Source organism: Myiozetetes cayanensis, unplaced genomic scaffold, assembly GCF_022539395.1.
Source record: "Myiozetetes cayanensis isolate MyiCay16 unplaced genomic scaffold, myiCay2020 scf2-11, whole genome shotgun sequence".
Lineage (NCBI taxonomy): Eukaryota > Metazoa > Chordata > Aves > Passeriformes > Tyrannidae > Myiozetetes > Myiozetetes cayanensis.
The window spans coordinates 9,080,599-9,103,647 of NW_026087411.1; the positions used below are offsets into that span (position 1 = coordinate 9,080,599).

A 23,049-nucleotide genomic window follows, 5' to 3' on the forward strand; every position below is an offset into this window, starting at 1 on the left:
GGTGGATGATTTCTTAAGAGAAGGTAGCAACCAAATAGATACTGAAGAGAGAAAAAAAGGTGACAAATAGATAACAGACAGATAACAAATAGATAACAGATAACAAAGCTAACACAGCAGCACTGGAGTGGCATGACTAGTGGATATCACCACAGGTTTCATGCAAAATTATAAAGATGACACATCACCGAGCAGGTAGCACTAACTTCTGCCTTCAAATCACTCCTATGAATTACTACCAATCCTGAGACTCAAAGCAAGGGTAAAAATCCCAACAGATTTAATCCATATACTGATTTACTTCAGTCTTCCAGGGCACACCAACATGGTTTTAGACAGGAATCCTACCTGTTTCTGTGCAGTTTTCACTTGGAACCTGTCACCTCATCCAAAATGTTTAACACATCCATCTCAACTGGAGCTCACCCAGCTGTGTTTCAGGTCTATTGGTCGTGAGGCTTGACCAAGATTCAAGTTCTCTGAAGAGCATTTATACCAACAAAATGTCCCCATCCCTGGAGGTGTGACCAGGCTGGAGGGGGGCTCTGAATAAACTGATCTAGTGGAAGGTGTTGCTGCCCATGGAAGGGGGTTGGAACTAGATCTTTAAGGTCCTTTCTAACCCAAAACATTCTATGGTTCTGTAAGTTTTCTCTTTTCTGCTCATTTCTCATGGTGTTGAGCACTGCTAGGGAAGCAGCAAAGCAGTGGGGCAACAGGAGAGCAGCACTTGTCATTACCTGCACTTGTTACAGTCCACAAGCCTGGGAAATCAGCAGTAAAAAGAAAAAAAGGGAGGGTACAAGAGCAAAAGTTCACTTTCAAGTTGAAACATCTGGCTCCAAACAGAGGGTCAGCTGCAAAGAGCAGATGTTGTAGAAGACTGGTTGGAACTGACAAGAGAAACCCATCAGAAATGGAAAATAGGCAGGTTCCTATACACCTCCCACGTGACATCATTCTGCTACTCAGGGGTAAGAACAATTCTTACTCTGAACAATACCCCTGTCCAATTACAAGGTCATCAAAGGAGTGCAAACCAAGACAAAAGGGATTTTCCACTTGTGAAAGGAAATCCGAAGAAAATGCGTGATCAGTTCTTGTAATCCCATTCTTGTCCAGAGGTCTTCCAGGCACTGACAAGAGTTGTTAAAATGACAAAAAAGCAACAAACAAAATACCCCAAACCAAAGAGCCAGACTTTGCTCAACAGCAGCTACTGCGGTTACTCTCAAACAATCAGTGTGGAAGCAACGCTAAAGCCTAAAATGCCACTTGAAAAGAGGGGAGATTTTACAAGGCTAGAACACCACAGGAAGGCCAGTAAGTGTTGTCCTGGTCTTGCATGCAAAGAATCAAATCGCATTTGAATTGCTGCAGCTTTGGCTGTTGTTTCTAAAGGGTTTTCTAGTCTGCTGTACTTACATTTGATTATTTATCGTCTGATAAATACAGCAGTACCTGGGGGGCATGGTAGCTTTCTGAATTCCTGGGATGGTGTTCTGATATTCACCACTTCCTCCCTGAAAGGGCACACAGCAGAGCATCATACAGCAAGTGCCATCTCACAGGTACCAGATAAGGAATGGCCACAAAGAGAACTCACTGCAGTATCATTTCCACCTGCTTTTTCGTCCGAATTTTATGTCTCTTTACTAGATATTTAAAATTTCCAGGTATAATTTCCTTCAAAAAATGTTATTTTTGGTCTAGGAAAGTTTATAGCCCAGGAAAAGAGGTTGTGAGTCTTTGAAAAGAAAATGTGGCAATTGTGCTATCTTAACACACGGGCTGGTTTTTTTCTCCTTTCCAACCTCACGATCCCAGGAGGACTTTTAAAACAACACCCCCAGAACTGTAACTTCCACAGTCTGAAGCCATTGTGCAAAAAGACAAGTGAACATCTATTCTGCTCTCACCTGCCAAACAGCTGATGAGAAATTTGCGAGTCAACAAGTGTCACTATTTCTGTTCAGGTCAATATGGTAAAGAGTAAGAGTTCACTCTAACCCTTCCTTTTCTAAAAGAACAGGCCACCTTTTATGGCCTTTAGGCAAAGAAATAAACTTTCTCTGACTCTACAAGGAATTAATGGGAGTTTTATTTCCATGAGCTTGACCTACTGCAGGACTGTCAACCAGAAAATTTGTATATCCCTATTAACACACCTAAGCAAGCAGAGTAAATGCAGAGTAAATATAATGCAGGACTTAAGGAATCTGTTTCTGAAAGAGCTCATCCTTGTGCACAAGAGCTCTGGGATCAAAGTTGCCCAATGTTTTCCAGTTTACAGGACTAGTCTTCCCAGTTCTCAGAGTCTAGCAAAACTGCTGACAAGAGTTGCTGACACATGTCCAAGATCAGGTGGTGGAAAACGAGGTCATAGCAGCAGCAGTTACTACAAAGACAAGCCAGGGAACTGTTTCCATCTCTTTTATCTATTCCCTGGGTCTAAATATCACATGCTGTTACCAATCAGAGAAGGTTTTTGTTTTTTCCTGTCCTTCTCTGGTTTACATACTGTTCAAACAATGATGTACATTATTTACCTCATGCCACAATCTGTGGCCCTTATAAGCTTCCCAACCTTCCCTTCCTAAGGATTTCTGAAAGGGTTTTTGTACCTAGTGTGAGAGATGTGTTCAGTCACCACGTGTTGAACGTGTTTCCTACCTTGGCCCGCCAAGTATTAGACCCACACTTGTCACAAATCTGTGAGGCTTCTAAATGCTGCAAGTCATCTGTGGTGAATGCAATGGAGTGGCAGCTTGTTCTCACCCAATCACAGAATCATAAGGAATGGTTTGGGTTGGAAGAAACCTTAAAGATCATCTTGTTCCAACTCCCCTGCCATGGGCAGGGACACCTCCCACCAGAACAGGTGGCTCAAAGCCCCATCCAAGCTGGCTTTGAACGCTTCCAGTGATGGGGCATTCCCAGCTTCCCTGGCCAACTTGTGCCAGGGGCCTCACCATCCTCACAGTAAAGAAATTCTTCCTAAAACTAAACTAAACTCACCCTCTGTCAGTTTAAAGCCATTCCCCCTTGTCCTATGACTCCCTGTCCTTGTAAAAAGTCCCTCTCCAGCTCTCTTGTAACCCCTTATAGGTACTGGAAGAGGCTCTAAGGTTTCCTTGGAACTTTCTCCCAGCCCCAGCTCTCCCAGCCTGTCCTCACAGGAGAGGTGCTCCAGCCCTCTGAGCACGTTGGCCTCTCACCAGCAGATCTATTACATCTTTACATACGTACTTCTTAGACGTATCAAAAGCATGGTAATTTTGTGGGCTGGGGGACTATAAGAAGCCAGGAATTAATTTAACCAGAAAACCAGATCTATTAGTGTATTGTTTTTATAAGCACATCTTAGGCAGAACAGCATTTGAATTTATTGTTTTGGTTAAAAAGGACTGCTTATTAATGCCAATTTTGCTTTAAGGCTCTGAATTAAAAACAAATCACTCATTTTTTCCTCTTTCAAATCCTTGAAGTTTCAAGATGTAAGTGGCTTGTAAGAGGTTGTTCCAAACTCAAGAACAGTTTGAGGAATAACATATAACAAAGTTTCTTGCAGACAACCTTTTTTTTTTTTTTACTCCAAGTAGCTGCTGTAGAAATTAACTCTAAGTCTCGGTTCCGTACAGCACATTTTGAGCTGAGACTGAAAGATTTATTCTCTTACAACCTTTGGAGATGGTTCCATTTTATAAAAGCATAGCAAAAGAGGATCTGTTCACAAACAAATTTTACAACAGTAAATCGAAGACAGAAATTAAAATACCCATCTATTATCAATGAAGATAATATGCTCCAAAATGGCAATCACAAAGATGGGCTTGGTATCATAAACAGGTCTACACTGATCCCCACACTTATGCAATCAACACTATCCAAGGAGAATTTGGAAAAAAATTGAAATATGTGCATTAACTTGGAGACAAAAAGTATACAGTAGACATGTTTTATATATATTTTTTATATATAATACTATGCTACATTATATTATATTATACCCTATACATTTCCTCTCGGTGCTGTTGGTAGAGGCAGATTGTCCTGACTGCCTGCCATGGGAACCAGGCTGAAAGTTGTCTTGGTTTAGTAAAATAACTTCGTGCAAGACATAAAAAAAGTCAGATGTTAACATAAATTTGTACCTGAATGTTGGGATTCTGCCCGTTGATGTCTGCTTTTGATAGGTCGGGGAAGTTTGGGAGGTCCAGGAGGAAAGATCTGGGTCCGTCTCTCTGCAGGGACGTGTGCCCATTCTCCTGCCGGAATCGCTGCTTAGGGAACGGCCGGTGGGCAGCCTGGAGATCAGGGTATTCCCTGTGGTCCTCGGGGTTCAGGGTGAAGCTGTCCTCAGGAGAATGGTCATCTGCACTCAGTGTGTTCTGGGGAAGAAAAGCAACACATTATGACGACAACTGTCAGTCCTGCCAGTGCCCCCATCTGTCTGCTGGCTCAGCCCTGCAGCACCCAGACCCACTGCTCACTGCTGGGACAGAAATCTGTGACCATCTGACACGATATAAAACTGAGTCACACTTGGAGGTTTAGCTTTTCCAGCTTCTTGAACCATTCCAGCCTCGGTGTGAGCACCCACATGTTGGCACAAACACCAGACTTCAAACGAACGTAGAAACACGAAGCTCTGAAGCAACCCCTGGGAAATCAAATTGTGTCCCATTAAATGTGTCCCTAAAAATTGTGAAAGGTATCCTTCTTATAAATCATTTTCAGTTTGCTTTGTTCCAAAGTGAAGTAAAAACACTGACTGCCCAGTCCATGTTGAAATTTATGGTATTAAAAGATCCTACCGCTGAGCTGGCAACCTCCCTTCTCTCCCCTCAGTCTGCAGCAACTTCCATCTCGTCGCCTGTGTTCCTCACCCAATTTCTCTGGTCTTGAACATCTGAACCTTCCTTCCTCTGGGACCTCATTTTCATGTTTGCCTAATGGTGGGATTGAATTTCACCGAGCTGTGGGTCAGCGGTTAATGCTTTTGTTATTGTTGAGCGTACTTTGGTGTTTTGTAGTACATTACAGCAGGCTGCCCCCGCACCAGTAGCACTGCTGCCACTGCCTTTGACCTCACCGAGGAGACACATTTAGTATCAAAACACGGCCTCCCTGGGTTAGGACCGGCCTGGGGACTTGGGGGGAAAAAAACAGCAGAGAAGTCCAATGTTCTTATGGCTACAAAAAAAAAAAAAAAAATAGAAAAGCATGGGGTAGACTCAGCGCAGGTTTTGGTTTTGACTCAGCTGAAAAGTTTCAGGCTTGAGGTCTTAGTATGACTGCCTGGGGAGTTTTTATTTTCAGTTCATAAAGAGACAGCAAGCATGGAGAGGGTAAATGTTAAAGACCTATCTTTTAAAACAAGCACAATTAAAGTGGAATGGCCACATGTGGTTCTGGCTCTACTGAAGCATATTTTTGCCAGCGTTTCTGGTTAAATGCAATCTCCATCCAGCTCTCCTGGTTCAAATTAAGCCATAGCATACCTTTAGCTAAGCTCTCAGATAGATAACAGCTCCAATGCCTTTTATTTTGTGTTTATTTGCTTAGAAGGTTCTAAATTGACCTTTAAAGAGATTTTACAATATAATCTATGCACATTACAGGAAAATATTCAGTGAGTTAAATAAACTAAGATTTAAGAGTTAATCTGGGACTAAGTGAAACTGTCTCAAGCAACAACAAAGGTGGTTCTCCTCTCCCCTCCTCGCTGCACTCCATTTGTAGAGTCCAAAAATCAGATTCAGCAGAATTAATGTTGTCTTGGTATTGTCATACCCAAAAGGGTAATTTGATATATCTGTCTACAGCACAGATGCATAAACATTGTTCTGACTTGGTGTATGTGTGCAGTGCTAAAAATGTGTGTGCTCCTGACAATCTGCATTATTTGAGGGCTAAAACATAGACCCTTCTCTTTGCTGAACACCAGGAAGGACATTCAGTTGCCTTTGGTGGCCCACCCATTATTGAATATAAAGCAGATTGCACGGCAGCAAGCTCTGGGAAACAAAATTGAGGGTCACTAAGACAACTCATATGTGCTTTAACTTCATATTTTTCAAATAGAATTTCACCATAAACTTCCTGGTGGCTTCTCAGTTAAGTCTGACTAACAACAAGGTGTGATTGTGCTGTTATTAAATTACTTCGGTCAGGAACTAAAAAAAAAAAATGTGGTACTTAACTACTTTTACTGGGGTATCATGGCCATAATCTTATCTTTATTAAAAATAAAGTAAGATTTTATTAAAAAATAATAAAATTCTCACATACAATTTCATACTTTCCCTATTTGCTTGCCACTTCAGGAGCATCCTGATTCTCCACATTAACATACCATGCAGCTCGAGCTGGTGGAGGACTTAAAGACCTGTATTTAATTCCCTGATAAGACTTGCTGTGTGATCCTGACAGGTCATGCTCTGTCTGTGCCTCGGTGGGGATAACAGCACTTCCCTTCCTCACTGTGATGTTTGCGGGGAGCTCAGCAACTACAATAATAAGGGCTATATAAAAAGTTTTTAATAGTGTCAGACAGATGGAATATCACATGGAGTTGGTTAGGAAATTGTCATGGTGAATAATGACATCAGGCTGATCGGGCCCACTACCAAGCTGCTTGGGGCAGGGACTGTCACTAATTAAAGCCTGAACGAGATGGGGTTTAATGCTAAAAAGAAAAATAGAGGGAGGACAAGATAACTGCTCTATCCCAAAGGCTGCTGCGGGGATGGGAGGATGGACCACTCTGCTTGCTCAGGGTGGACACTGGACCCAAAGACTCCAGTTCCACGTTAGGTGCACATTTCTAACATCAGCGACAGCCAAGCTCCAGAGCAGACTTTGAGAGCAGGGTTGACTAATGCCTGGCAGGCCTGACACAGGTTAAACATTGTGTGCTCTGCCTACAGGCAGTGTTATCTCTTGTCCTTCCTTTGCACTAGGATGAGCCCAAGCCATTCCTCCTTGGGGCTCCTGTGTCGTACTGCAACACAGGCAAAGGGGAATGCTCAGTGTGTGTGACTGGTCCAGTTCCCTGCTCATAGGACCAGGAGTGAAAGGCCATTTCTAAAACGAGACAGACTGCCCGGTTTTTAGGTAGATGCTTCTTGGTTTAGTGTCTAAGATGATTTGCAGTAATACTAGAAATGTATATTTCTGGTAAAAAAAGATAAAAGTGATCTTGAACTGCATGCAAAGAGAAGAATATGCTCACTCTATTCTACTGCATTAGCTCAGCAAAGGCTCTTCCAAGACCCACCTAGCAGGAAAAAGTGTGTCCTTACTGCAGTGTCGGCATCCTTTCTGAAGAAAACAGGGTTTGTGTTCCAAAGCTAATAGATGAAATTTAATTTAGGTTGTTGGTTTTTAGGGGGCATATCCTTCTCTTCTTATTTCTGCGTTATTTCCCATGTTTATATTTCACACTATTTATTTTTAGGTGTACACAATTTGTATTCCTGATGCTTTTTGGAAAGTAGTGTTGCTTGCCTTCCTTTAAAAGCTGTGTCACTTCATTCTGAACTACTGACTCAGTTTCTTTGAAGTTATGACATTTCTAATTCAGGCACATTGGTTTCTTACTCAAATGATGAATCTGCTCTAAATATTTTAAGATAAAACACTTTCTTTCCTTCATTTAACGGGATTATTCACAACTTCTAAACTTTCCATTAAGATGATTTTAAGAGGTTACTCATGCTGGCTGTCAGCTACAGTTCTGCAGCCCCACAGGATCAGATAATTATAGAAGTTCCTGATTCAAAAACAGTTTAGGATTTTTGAGTGTTCCGAGAGTGGACAGTATATAAGGGCAGGAACATATTATCCGTAGTTGTTTGACAAGGCACTGAATTAAACCCTTGAGAGAAAATCTGTTTGCATTACAGAATAACACACCTGGCAACACCCATCACTGAAAAAGGGAGGGCAATAGGTCAGTGCATATCACTGCCTTTGTGTCCATCTGTAAACCATGGAAGAAGAGCAATTCACAGGGATTTTGTGAGGATAATTTTATATGTTGGTGATCCAGAAGAGGCTTGCACCATGGAATCTACCACTGGCATCACAGTTGAAGGCACCTAGAGACAATGCAGGAGAAATGTTTTGCCTGACACTGCAGTTTAACTCTTCAGTAATCCAATGGATATTTTAACTCCCCCCTTGGCCTTCACATGTTGTTTCTCCCTCTGTCACAACAGACATGAGCTGCAGGGAACTGTACTGTTCCTCTTCCCCACAGAGAAACTAAGCAGAAATGGTAACTTGTAAAAATACCAAACTAGGGGAAAAGGAAATTTTTCTGCAATTTTAGCAAGTAATGAATTCTCTCTTTCTTAAGTTTAATCCCATCTCCAGTTCTGGAAAAACAACCGAGACAAGTAAGAAATTACTGTAGCTACAGAAAATATTCTGAAGCAGCTGTTCATTCTCTGTCCTTCATATTTGTTACCTTCCTTTATTCCCTCCCCACTTGCCAAACTAAGGGCGCATTTGCAAGCACTGCTAATTGTGGAGTTGAAAGAATTTGGGAAAACTGATGCAACTTATATGCTAACAGCTCCCAGACAGCAAGGGAATCTATTACTAGATCCCTGCTGCAGCTACATTGCTTTTTTTATTTCTTGTATACTCCTTTGAAATATCTTGTAAAATGATCTTGACAAGAGGTTTTGAACTGAAACCCGACGGTCTGTCAGTGCACTTTCATGATGCACCTGTACAGCATCTTCAACCACCAGCAACAAGGAACATTTATTTATTAGGAAACTTCACAGACGCTATAAAAGATTATATTGCTATCAGAGACAAAATGAGGCCTGGGGCCTTCACAGAAAACCATTACAGCCATTAGGACCGTTTTCATTTCCCACCTGCCTAAACAGATTGTTTTCATTTTGAAGGCTGTCGTGTGTTTCCAGGTTAGTGCTAAATGATCACTTTAAAATTAACCGGCCTGGGGAGGCCGAGCAACACACCGGGACACTACACGAGGCTCCCACCTCCACACATCCAGGATCTGTAATGAACTTGGGTGATCTAATTCCTGGGGTTTATTTATTTTATTTTTTTTTGTCTATCATGAGTATAAATAGCACAGGACCTACCAGGAGGAGGTATAAGGACAGTGTTAGAGGAGCAGGCAGTGAGGTTAAAAGCTGGGAAGAATTATTAGAGATACACAGAGAAAGATTTCTCTTATGATTAATGCCACGTACAGTCCAGGCAGTCAGACAGAAGTCAGACCAGAGGAGTGTCACATCAACCACCCAGCTAAGACATCCTCATTTTTCCTTAAAATGTGCTTGCCCCTCACTCATATATGGCAACGAAGTGAAAGGCCTTATTTATCTTTAGAGAACTGCACAGACTAATTGTTTCAATAATTAATAGCACGTTTTAGATAATCACTGTTCATAAATAATTTAAACCAGGCTACACTGGCTTGCATGCGCACAATTGCTTTCACTAAGGGGCTCCAAAACAGAGCATCTGCTTTAAACATTGTGCAAACAGAAAATGAATCACTGGTTACAGTTGGTAGTAGTAGTAGTAGTAGTAGTAGTAAAAATAATAATAATAACAATAATAATATTCTGTTAATCATGGTGTAATTTTTAACAATTCTCTATTTAGTCCAGTAAAATCAGTAAAATGACAGTGTATCCAGTTTTAACTTGCAGTACATCTGCCTTTGTGACAAATTGGCCATGGAAAGACCAAGCCCAGTCATCCCAGAGCTCACTGCTGTGGGACACATTAGCTTTGGTGGCTCTTGAAGTGATTTTGTTTCTGAGGAGAACAGGATGGAGTCACAAATACTGCTGCAATTGAGACAGCAGAAATTCAGGGTAGACACACTGATCTGCAGTCACGGTTTGAGCAGCGTTCCCAGTGAGGGGCTTGGGCTGCCCCAGGACACACCCAGGCCACCATAGCTGGTGTTCTGCTGAAACAGCTCTCAGGAGCTGCATCCAGCAGAACCAGAATCCCAAAGCATCTGGGCACATTTATGGCAGAATTGCAGCTTTTGAATTCTAGGGGTTTCACACTGAAAACTTCCAGCCCTCATTACTACACAGAAAATCTTGAGGGCTGGGTGTGCAGCCAGGATGTGTGTTTAGAGGCCGTAGTGTTGAGGTCCCCTCACATCCAAGGCCTAGGGAGTCCCAGGCAGCTCTTCCGAGGCACGTGGCCAACACTAAGTCAGGACCCTCCATGGTGGAGGAAAAGGCTTGAATTGCCTTGTTGAACCTTCTGAACTGATCCATCCCGAGTGCCAGAGCAGCTCTAACACCATTCCTCCCCCACTGAGCCTGTTTATCGACTTGCAGTCACCAAGCTTTGGCCCATCCCTCGTTCAGACTCTGCCTGGGAGTTCCTCTCACTAAGCTCCCTGTCTCCTCCACACAGCTAATAAACAGTGGGTCCGCATCTGAACTGCTCTGGCAGACAACATTTTTTCCTCCAAGCTCAGGGAGAAAACCAATCATAGTATACTCAGATCTGGCAACCTTTTGCTACATGTTGTGGACACACATTTCACATCACAGCTCTTTTTTATGCTCTGTTGTTTGCTTGTATTTCATGTTTTCATTCAGCTGGAAAATACAAACAGTATGGTTCAGCTTGGAGGTGAAGAACTGCCAGTTTGTATAAACACTTTGATAATAGAGACTTGGTGGTGATTACAGCTCAATGTCTGCTGGAAAAAACAGAGGCCCTTTAGTAAATTTTTAATGTAGTGCACACTGGTGCTTTGCTCTTCACCAGATACTCAGCCATCCAGGGGACAAGCCAAGCACACAGAATTAAATTGTGTAGGGCTTTGACAGATGTTCAGTGCCAAGTTTTGCTTGTAGTTAACAGATATTTTCAGTTGCCTTAGCTGGTGGTAAACATTTAGTTGTTCTTCACGACCCTGAAGGTCTTCCCTGTGATCACTGCCTGGCCTGAGTTCTCCACACAGGACACATTGATTTAGTGGCTGAACAGGCAAATGTACAACTGAAGAGTAGCCCAACTATTCCACTCCAATAACCTGTGGTGCCAAAATGTAAATTGTTTGAAACTTCTAATTCTTTTTAGGCTTTATTAAACAATTGCATAAAATCAGTGGTATAATAAAGCTTTAAGAAGAATTTGTTTATACCCTGGCTGAATTTAATTGAACTAGTCTAATCCCACCCATCTTTTGAAATCTCCATAATAATTTGCATGGCAGGTTCCAACAGAATGGCAAAATCTGCCATAAGCTGCAATCGGAACTGCAAAGGAAATGCAGAATACTAACACTTTTTGTACACAGCTCTTTGGTCAGGCTTTGCAGGCCAGCACACACAAAGTCAGTATAAATGAAAGAGAACAAACATTCATCTGAAATTATTTTCCTGGGTTTAAAACTATATCCTCTTGCAAGTTTATTCACTAAATCACTACGGCTAGGATTTCACTAGGTGAACCAGCTCTAATAAATGAAGTTTTCATCTCTCCCTAGCTGAAAGAGTAACCTTTCTTGAAGCCTTTTCAATTTCCAAAGTTGCCTTCAGCTTGTTAGTTTCCAAGAAACAGCTATTCCCAGCCTCTGTGTCTCCCTCTCATATGCCACTGAATATCCACCCTATGCTTTCAGAAGTGTCTGTGACTCTGGCTGTGTTAACTGGCAGATGTTTTTAGAGACTAGAAAGTGTTTAGTCCCTGTGGACTAAGAGTTACATGATGACTTCATCACATAAGCAAAAGCTAATAATGGGAAAGCAAGAAAGCAGACAAGTGTTATATTCCAAAAACACGATGTTTCCTGTGCTTCTGGCAGTTACTTCTGTGCCTGAAAAAAGGCAAATCCCTTGAGTCTTGACGCTCAAAACACACACACCCCATCTACTTGCTGCGAGAGAATTTACCTGACCCTCCCTTAGCTGCCTTCCCCACCAACACGCACTTTCCTTGGGATGGAAGTGAGGGGGTGAAGGCAGAGGAAAGGCAGTGTTTGTTTACATTCAATACCTATGCACCAACTCTGTGCCTCACAACACTCACTGCACCCAGGAGTTTGCAGCTAAACGGCAGCAGAAATCTGAGCAGCAGCCTCAGAACCGCTCACCTCTGCTCCTGCAGCGAGATATTCTTTCAAGTGTCCAGTTTTACCCTCTCCATTTAAACAGAAAACTTTGGGGAGTGATACATGAGCAACTGGAAGCCATTAAGCATAAATGGCATCTGCACATGAAGTGCACCACTTGCCTTGGTTTCGTATCAAGCCACCGGCAGTGGACATTGTGCCCTCTCTCTACATCTCCCTGAACTGCCCGAGTGACACATCAGGAAACCAGGGGAAGCAGATACACAGGAGAAAGGCCTCCCTCCAGTGACATGATGGGGAAGAAGAGCAAGTGATTAGACAGGCAGCACACCGTGGCAAGACAGTGTGAAGAGCCTTCCCTGCCTGGGAGGGGAGAAAGGATTTGCCCTGGAGAGAAGCGTGGGCTCTCTGCATTATGAATCCTGTGCATGTATATATAAATTTTCTTAGAACAGTAAGGGAGAGGGCTATTTCCTAGAGCTGATTAAAGAAGCATGACTCGATTTTCAATTTCAAACGACTCGGGGGGCATTCCAATCGACTGCAGACAGGAAATGAATACCATACATGCACCGAACAAGGCAGATGCTTTTGAATCTGACACTTACGTGAAATGAAAATATCTTCATTTCTGTCTCCCCCTCCGCCCCATGATCACCAGTTAGTTCTGAGCTATTTTTAGGATAAATGGTTTTATTTTTCAAACTTGTTATAATCTTAGCATGTGCCTGAAGCCACCCAGACGCCACTGACAATAAACTGCATGGAGCAGGCCAAATGCATCTCTAGATTAGTCCCAGCAGCCTGACACAGCAGCAAGGTAGGAGAGGAAAGGTAAACAGCTCAGGTTGGAGATCTCCTCACCTCCTCTGGTGAGGTACAGAGGATAGTGAACATGCCAGATCCCAGGGAGGGAGAGCAGCTCTGTAGAAAGAGAGATCCCAAAGCACATACAGCAGAAACACTGCACAGCAGGTTGGAGGAGCAATTCCTGGTAGGTTGTGGCACGGAACTCACTTCCAGCTATTTAACTCTGCTAGAGAGATAAATACATATATTTTCTCCTCATACAGCTCTTACAAGCAACTGCAATAATTGTCATGGGAGTATTATGGGGTTTATAACCTGACTACACAATGTAATTGTGGCTCCTTTCACCAGTGGCAGGAGTGCATATCAGGGAATTGGTATATGCAGCTCTTTCTTCCCACAGTCCATGCGTGTGCAAACACATGATTTGAACTGCATACTCCTCTTGTATGTTATTCTGGAAATACTTATATAGGATAAAGGAAAAAAAAATCAGAGAGGTGGTACTAATCTGGCCCTTACTCTGATGTTATGCAGATAATTAGTTCATTTTATCTTGACGTTAAGACAGCCAGAGTCTAAGAACATGAAAAAATGATCCTCCTAGGAGACAGACGGGAGAAGAAGAAAGAGGGATGGGAAGGTGCGAAAGGCAGCTCTGATCTGCATTATTCTCAGAGCCATGAATGCCAGATCAAAGAAGAGCAGGAATCAAATTCACTGCCACTGAAGGATTTCAGCAGCTTTTTCAGAGCTATTGATCTCTCAAGGGCAAACCCTTTTAAACACTAGGTGATGCCTCTAACTAGCCAGATCTCCCACCTTATACTGGCTGAGCCTTACGTGGTTTGCTTTCATCAGCTGGGGAAAGCAGAAACAGCTCAGACACTGCTGTATCTGGGTTCGATGAAGGAGACATAGAGCAGAGCACACAAACAGCACGTGTGCATTTTCTGCACCAGATGTTGCCTTTCTAATGGCCATCATGGTAGATGTTAGCTGAAAAAACAACTCCTCACTGACGAGCTGTGCCTTTGGTGACCAGCTGAGGACAGAACACTGTCACCTTGGTGAGAGCTCTGGGCAGGGATTGTTTGCTCAGTGCTGACTTGCTGATCAAGTCACCTCGCATTTTGTGTGGGATGAAGGTGGGATAAGACATCTAAGGAGCTAGTGCAGCTCAGTTGGCAAGCAGTGACTTGTTCATGAGTTTGGACTCACAGGTCTAATATGAACACCCAGAAGGCACAGGATCCAACCCTAAATCAAGTACTGCATCGTCAATTGCACCACAGATTGCCTTCCCCCACACACCCTTCCCTTCCTTGGGTCAGGTGTCTTTGGAGTCTGGTAGACAAGATTCCAGGTGTTTTGCCTTGTTGGAACACTTCAGGATCATGCCTTAAGCAGAAGCCAGTGGAATTGGGTGCAGTAAAGCAATTTCACCTGATGCATCCCTGGATGGTTTCCTGAGAGCTGCCTCTGGGTTTCTGATATGAATCCCCTTGCAACAGGCTTGTTGCTGCCACCCTCACTGCATCCCTGGGAACACTCCATTCATCCTGCCTTCCATATCTGCTACGCTACACACACGGCTGCAACAGCACACCAGGGGTTATTCTGCCCTTTCCAAGCTCTGCTCACAATTCAAAGCCTACCTGCTCCCACCGGCACTCAGAGCAACTTGGTACCTTAAACCTTTTCAGGAAGTGGATGAGCATTTTCCTCCTGCATGTTTGGATCGGGAGCTAGTGCTGCTACCATTTAAATGCATATCAAAAGCTCCAGGACTCTATCAGGCCAAACATCTTTAGCACTATTGTTCCGGCACATCTGAAGACACAGGCACGGTGTGGCTGCCCTAGGTCCCTTTTGAGTTCTATATTCAAAATGTTAGACAGATACATATCCACCCCTCTGTTCTTTCCCAATAAAAGCTTGGACTCTAAAGCGCAAGGTGAGGAATAGATACTCCATGGGCCAGCTGCAGCCAGCCGTTCATAAATAACACAACAATCAATCCCTGTAATGGAAAACGATACTCCAGAAGCTCTGTCCTGACAAACATCTGTTTTCCTATTGTAGGAAGGAATAAGAACATAGGAAAAGTTAAATGCTGAATGCCTAAACAAACTGAATTAAGAAGAGATGGTAGGAGTAATGATGGATGAATTGTAAACCACCTGCAAATGTTAGAATTGCCGCACTCTTCTGCAGACCATTAAGTCCATACTGCAAACCTCCAATAGACAGGGGCTGTGCTCTATAAAAATCATGATGAATGCAGGCTTGTTTTTATATTATGGAGGTCCTAATCCTCCTCCTCCTCTGTCTTTGCTCTATTGTTACAACATCAAAGACCAACTGCTGGCCGAGATACAGTCAATATGAAAAGGGCGACCAGCAAATTTACTGCTTGACTTCATTCCCTTTAAATGGAATAGGCACCATGGCCCTCTTTCAAAGTCCAATCGCAGACATATATCTTTTTTATTGGACATCATGTACAATAAAGTGAAGCTGTAACTTGGAAAAAAAAATAGAACACCTTCAAAAAAATCCCATGAGGTGAACATTCCTTTATAAAAATATCACTGTGGTTACGTGCTTAGAAAAACCCCGGGCACTCCTCGGGGCAAAAGGCATGGGCTGACTGGGTTATAGTTTAGCTAAAATGCAGACCCATGCCTAATACTGAGCTGGTTTCAAAAAAAAAACCAACCCAACCAACTAATAAAAAGTGATATATTTAATTCAGAATGCCAGTGTCATTCAAATAAACCGAAATGGCAGCATTCATGTCACAAGAATTGTTAACTGCTTTGTTACAGCCTGCTCTGTGCAGTGAACCTTTACAGACTTCTTCAGCCCAGAGAATCTTAAAATCAGCAGCACAAAATGCCAGTATACACGTGGCATCTTGAAAACTCCAGTCTGATTACTGAGGTAACTTCCAGAGACACTCTCAGAGATGAGAGTTGTACCTGTAGACATCAAAGTCAGGGACAGTTTTATTGTTGTTGCATTGCTAAATAGAGGCTAAATACTTTCTGGCTATGAAATTAAATAGTATATAAGCAACTCACATGATGTAGGAGGTGTGTCTAGTGGGTTGTTAGAGAATCCACATTAAGTAGCTATGGTTTTGGTTTGGGGTTTTTTTTGTTTTAAACTATTAATCCCTTCCATTTCTTTGGGTAATTTGTGCAAACAGACATTAGTAAATAGCTGGTTACTAATGTTATATCTAGACCAATCCCGTACTGATTTTAAAATCCTGCTCTGATGTTTGTGGCAGGTAAAACCAGGCAAATTTATGTTTTGTAACACCCATAGTAAACTTCAGCAGCTGGTTCTAGTGGAGTAATTATGGTTTCCTCACGGCAAACGCTGCTGCTGCTGGGTTACTTCTAAGGCAATAAAGATACCAAAGCTGTGTAACCAATTTTTGAAGCACTAGCTTGAAAAAGATAGCCACCTTATCATTAGGTCCTCTTCACTGCTCTTTCTGTTACAATATGCTCTGTCTTCAGTCACCTCCTCTTTCCATCGCATCCTACAGCAAAGCTTGTCTGCTGCAAGGACCTCACCTCCTACTCAGCATTCCTGGGCACACAGCAGGAGTGAAAGTGTTTCAGTTGTTCGGTACCTGAGTGCCCAACTCAATGGGAATGCAAAGGAATCACTCTGGAAGTTAAACCTGGCCCATGGACAACATGGACTCTAACTGCTCCTTAGAAAGGGAGGAATCTACTTTTGGGGCACACTCTTTGGGTGGGTTTTATAGATACTTACACAGTACTAAATGGTTTGAGTACTCAAATACTGATCCCAACAGCCATGCAGGCAAAAGGAAATGTTAAATTCCCAAGGAAGAGCAACTACTGTGGAACAAACAGTCCAGGATTTTTTTTAGTAGGTATGAAACTAACAATGAAACATAATAGATGGAAATTAATTCACGCCGTCAGAAGAAAGCCGCATGCCAAAGCCCAGCTTGGCTTTAGGGATGGAAGTCCCTTCTAGTAAGTGCCTATCAGTTCTGTAGAAAAACTGAGCTGTGAAAGATTCACATTCAAGAGGATTTTGGATATGAAGCCAGCGCAGGGCACTGATTTTGTGGAAGTCAGTGAAGCAAGGTCAGTTTAAGCACTCTGAGATCGCAGGTCTAGCGCGGCAGCGTAAAAGTCAAGGGATGTTTGAGCTTCTCCTTTCAACACGCACTAACTGCACCAAGAGTGCTGAGAGAAAGATTTCACCTCTGATTTTCCTCTCTCGTCTTTAGGAACACCTCCATAACATTAAAAGCTTGGAGGTGAACAACTCCAGGCCTGCTTTCATCTTGCTGACTGCTAGAAGAGAGGAATGAAAAAGATATGACCCACAGCCATGAGTTCTCCAAGCACTGAAAAACAAGGACAAAAGGATGAAGGACTGCTTACCAGTACCGCCCACACCAGCTCCTCTAACCAAGCATTACAGTGCCACACAACCGACCACTGTGGCGAGCCATCCCTTATTACAATAATAAGTTACATTTTACTTTGTTTTCTTTCTTTTTCTGGTATTTTGAATCAAAAGTACATGGAAATACCAGCACTGGAAACATTCTGCTCTTGCTGATGTATCAATGAGCTCACTACGTTACTTCTTGGAAATGTTATTCATCTCTACTATGAATTTAGCCTGGCATTTACTGTCTTCAAAAGTTGTAAAATAGGCACAATGGTCTTAAAGTGCAACAGGAATAACCACTGCATCATTTAATGCTTCCTTCTGCCTCTTACTGAAGCACTTTGTATTTTTCTCTTTAAAGTTTCACTCCATTATTCACTTGTGACAGTGCCTACAGCCTCCATTCAGGCTGGAGACCCTTTTTACACTACACATTGTTCACGAGCTACACCACAACACTGGAATCTCAACCTCAGTAAGCCTGGGTCGAGATTTTAAAAATAAAATAAGAAAAAGGCCCACTGCCACTGAAAAAACAACACTTTTAAAAAGTCATCCTTTATGGAGAACGCAATTCAGTCAATCCAAAGAGCTTCTAATTAGTGTAGCCTTAAAGCAGACAGCAAGATAAGAATCGTAACAAAAGGGCAAAACAAGCACTAACCAACACCGTGAACAGAACAAATGAGGCACAAGTGGGTAATACCACGTTTGCAAGGAGGACTGGCAAAACACACAGAAGAGCACAAAGCAAACAACTCTGACAGTTGGACCTGCCAAGTCTAGTCTATCACTACACTTTCAGGATGCAAGCACAGAGAAAAACTAAATTGCTTCAGTTTTTGAGGTTTATGCTTGTGTAAGGGAACAGCTCGATTATCTGCATATATATTTGAGGTATGAGTGCATTTCAAGATTTTAAAGTGGCACAGTAAAATGTTAGCATAAGAAAAGTATGGCAAAATAACTTCCCACCATTACTTGCATTCTATGCACTTTGACCTGACGAAGGAAAACAAATGAGAAATCCTAAAGCCTGAATATTTAGAAATCTGTGCATCTTAAAGAAGAGGCTTTCCAACTGATTTTTCCTTCCTGCTGGAATACGTACCAATGACTGTCTGTCACATATGATTTTAGAAAGCTTTTCAAACATGCCTAGTGAATGTAAGTGGCAGGCAAAGCCTGCATCATCTGCATCATTATCAATACCACTGTCTTCTGCGCTTCACTTTCTGCAAAGTTTTCAGATGTGAAACACATCCCAGCCCCCGAGTTTTCACCTAATCAATCATTCTTTCACTGTTCCTTGTTTTCTTTGAAGAGGATTTCCACCGTTTTGGGACAGTTCAGCATTGATTACTAATACGCAGGTGCCGCAGATATGAGCAGAGACAAAAGAACAATGCTGAATTCAAACCGTGGTTCCCGATTTACATTCAATGCAACCTGGATTGGTTAAACAGATGTCTCCCCCCAGCAAAGGAATTCCACAGCAGAGTAAGGTGTGGAAAAGCTTAGTATGCTGAACCTTTAAGTACTGGGGCTCAGTTACCTATTAGCAGGTCATAAGGTGTATGTTACAAATCACAAGGGAGTACACAGTGACCAGCACCAGACAGTACAAAGATGATGAAACCGTTGGGGTCATAAAAACAAATGGCAGAGCTTCAGCTCTAGGCTTCCTGTTTTCTGTGGACAGCTGGAATCAGGAAAAGAAAGAGCTGGGAAGGTTGACTGAACCTAAGGGTTGACAGCCAAAGCTGGAGGAGGTTGTGCCAATCGGGTAAGAGCAAAGGGCCAGCAGCAATGTGGTTGTATCACTGTTATAGCTGTGATGGACCAACTGTGTCATTCTGTGGAGAATAAACTCCTCTACACAATCAAAAAAGTCTACAAAATAAAAGCTTCTCCAGAATTAGTGCTGACTGTCCAAGTTAGATGAACCAATGTGCAAAGTACCAACCCAGCTCCATCCAGGACCTCTGTGTACCCATGCCTGGCCTCTCTACTCTCATTGTCATCAAGGGTGGTCATCACAGCTTTCCTGGGTTACTTTCCCAGGGACCAGTCTCAAACCCAGCACTCCTTGCATTGCCATGGGTCAGCCCCCTGGTCCCCACAGGGCTCAGAACCCCTGTTAGCAGGTTTCCCTTTAACCACTCCCTTCACACACAGCCCCAGAGCACAGGTAAGGATGGACTGAGAGAAGAGAAAGGCGAAAGGAGGAATGTCTCTGGGATCTCTCCCTCTAGTAGTCACTGTGGTTTGTGTCTGGCTCCAGGCCCATGGGAATGGACGTGAGAACACCATGATGGCCCAGAATGTAGAATTTAGAACAACACCCACTCTTCTTTTTTGCATACAAATAGCACAATACCATAAAGGGAAACGACCCTAAATCTTGCTCAAATCATAAATAACTAACTCAAATACGCTCTTCGTTATAAAGCACTGGGAAAAATCTTCTCTGAGCTATAGTTTCAGAGACAAAGTTGAGAGCCACCCTGTGACTTAATGCCAGGTATTTATCAGTGATGAACCAAGATGAGCAGTACAGTAACTGTTAGCTGTTGAGCTGAAGAGATGCTCAGCAAAATATGCCTCATCCAAACATCTTGGTCAAATTTAATGCAGGAAGTTCCTTTCGTACCTGCCTTACATTGCTCCTTGCAGCCATAACCAAATACAATATTCTTGGATCCCTGGTATGCATTACTGCAGTACTCTGAGATACTAGAAACCTTGTCACATCCTACCCTGAATGTGTGGTAGTTCTTTTCCACCAAGGATGCTTTAGTTTGCTAGGAAATTAATTAAAGTCATAGGTATGAAGTTTAATTAATACTTTCTGGAGTTTTCCTCGAGCCAGGCTGGAAAGGTGAAAGAATCCCTCCTGGGAGCAATGGATGCCAGAAAATGGTCCTCTGCTCAGTGCAATAGTCTCAATCCTTCACCCTTGTTTCCCATTTTATCCTTTGCTTCCATGCATGCAGCAGCAGCAGCACACGTAAGCTAATGACTCTTCCCTCCCCCTCGATCCTGGAACAAGCCACAGCCCACTAGCAAAACCACTAAAGAGCACACATAATTCTCTCCCGTGGGAGATGAGAGAATGAACTGCACATGGCCTAAGCCATTCCTAAAGCTTAGTGCACAACTGGAGGAACACATGCCAAAAAGGGTGAGCTTTAGCTAAGAGCCTACACAGCAAAGCCTGCTGAGACCAGGCAGGTTTTACTGTCCCTGTCAAAAAGCAGGGAACAGGATCTGCTGTGACGAGGAACCACCTCACCAAAGGAGATTTTGGGTTGCAGAGAGTCAGCCTGCCTCGTTCACAAGCCACCTGCTCTGAGAGTTATTAATATGAATTGCTCTTAAGGCAGAGAAGGATTTAGTGTTCGTATTAAATACATGATGTACATCCACTTACTGGCACCTCACACAGGCTAAGGCCAGTCTGGAAAACGGGAATGCAGAACGTGGAGTCGACAGTTTTTCAAGGATGACTTAGACGATCGGTTCCTATTAGAACTAACCAAATGTAAAGCTCCAGAGCTCAAATAAGCTTTAAAAAAAACTCAGCCTAAAACTCTCCCAAAGTAAACAGCTTGAGTCCTACTTAACCGGGGAAGCCAGAAAGCTGAAATATGCCACTGTATCCGACTGGAGATCGTTTTGCAAACTGCCTGAATGCAGAACGAGGGTCAGCAAGAATGCACAGGCCCTGAAAAGACTAAAATACACCCCAGCAAAGGCAGCAGACAGCACACACCACTGCTGAGCCTCTCGTGGTGCTGAGCTGTGGATCTTCAGAGAAAATCTAAGAGCTCAGCTCCATAAAGGGCTCCTCACATGGCTTGGAGAGCGACTCCTGTGCAACCATTTGTAAGCAGCAGAATGTGTTCCTCCTGGTAGGGCTCAGGGAACGTCTCTGACACGCTGTAATTGCTTACATGCCCACTGAGGAGGGGGCAAGGACAGGAGCAGGGCGATTAAAGGGAAAAAAAAAATCTGTTTACAGCACTGTGCTCCTTTTCAAATTACGTTTTCTTACATGGCTCCAGTTTTAAGCGCAGTTACCGAGCTTCAGGCTAATGTAATACCGCTGCAAGGACCGCAGTGGAGAGTCTGACTTCATGTGCTATGGCATATATTGTTGGTGGCTCTGTTACTGCATTTTACAAGGTCATTTTTCTTGGTGTGGGAACACTGTTTTTCTTGGTGTGCAAGGCCTGCTACGGAAAAATTAGAAGTGAGGGGAATAAACTTCTCGATGAAATATTTGCTCTCAGAATGAAAGGACAGATTTTTAGAGCATCGTAAAGTATTACAAATGTCTTCCAAAGTTTATGTTCAAGCCTTCCCTTCATTTTAAAACTACGTAAAAAGACAAAAACATACTGAAGCAGCATTTTTCCATCTCTTAATACCACTTCACTTGCTCTTCTTCAGAAGCAGAAGTTTGCACTTCCTTAATTCACAAATAGAATGCACAAGAGATTCTGGATGCTAATTAAATTAGACCTAGAAATCTCACCAGAAAAAAACCAAAAAAATCTCCCCCCTCCCCAAATCTCCTCTTTTTTTTTTTTTTTTTTTCCTTTGGAGTAGGTGGAAGAAGGGGAATAAAATCTGATTGAGAAACACAAGGCTTATTCCCTCTCATAACTCAAGACTGTGAGAGATATTTTACAGCTCCAATCTGTATTTCCCATCTTGTGTTAGTTCACGCTACCACAACCCAATTCTAACACCAGGTCCAGCACCCATTTCTGCAGCAGTGAACTGAGGTAGCCTGTGCCTGTATCTCACCCATCCCAAAGAGGACCAGAAGAGTACATCAGGATTTTTCTCCTCACTGCTGCTCCACTGCAGCCAGACACACCAACACAAGATGATCCCAGACATCTGGGATCTCTAGAGACACACATACAGAGCAGGGAAAGGCACCAAAGGGAAAAATAAGAGGGAGGAAGAAATAACTTGTTTAATTTTAGGACTGAAGGGATTTTTTTCTGTATTTCTTTCATCTATCAGCCTAATTAATTGCGGAGGTCAACGTGACTGAAAGACCTAAAGGAATCAAAACCTATCCTTCAAAATCCTTCCTTCATTTGAAGGACCAAGGGATGGGAGAAACAGAAGCTCTTCCTCCCTTAATGAATCAGCCTTCAAAATGCTTACAAGTCTCTATTTTAGACTATTTAAATCTCCAACAATATTTTAAGATTACTAAGGATTCGTCCTGAATCTGTTTGACGTAAAAACAACCCAACTCCAACCACTTTATTTGTGCAAATCGACTGCCTAAGCCCCCCAGAATACCCCGCATTGATAATTGCGGGACTTTTGATACAAATTTGCCATGTCAAAAGACATCTATAAACAGTTGCTGCAAAGATTACTCTTTCCTGGACTTGCCACTTCTTCATCAAATGAAACAGTGACCTAATCACTTCTTCCGATCTTTTCTCTCCACAGACCCACACAGGCAGAAAAAACCTGAGAGATTTCTAAGCGCTTCTATCGACAAGTCTGGCTTTGTGCAGTTTTGTTTTCTGCACTGATTCTCTAGCTCGGAGTGCAGTGCACTAGGATTTTGCATTTCACTTCAGCACGTGCCACAATACGGCCCAAAACCTGCCGAAATCAGAAGATCCCAGTGCAAACTTGCC

At 42.8% G+C, this 23,049-nt stretch overlaps 1 protein-coding gene across 1 annotated transcript in view; it reads right to left on the bottom strand.

Moving 5' to 3' along the window:
- The window catches only part of ISM1 (isthmin 1), a 40,180-nt gene that overhangs the window by 13,575 nt on the left and 3,556 nt on the right, over positions 1 to 23,049 (bottom strand). The window contains 1 exon segment of the mRNA XM_050314564.1: positions 4,155 to 4,391. Coding sequence (XP_050170521.1) covers positions 4,155 to 4,391 — 237 coding nt within the window.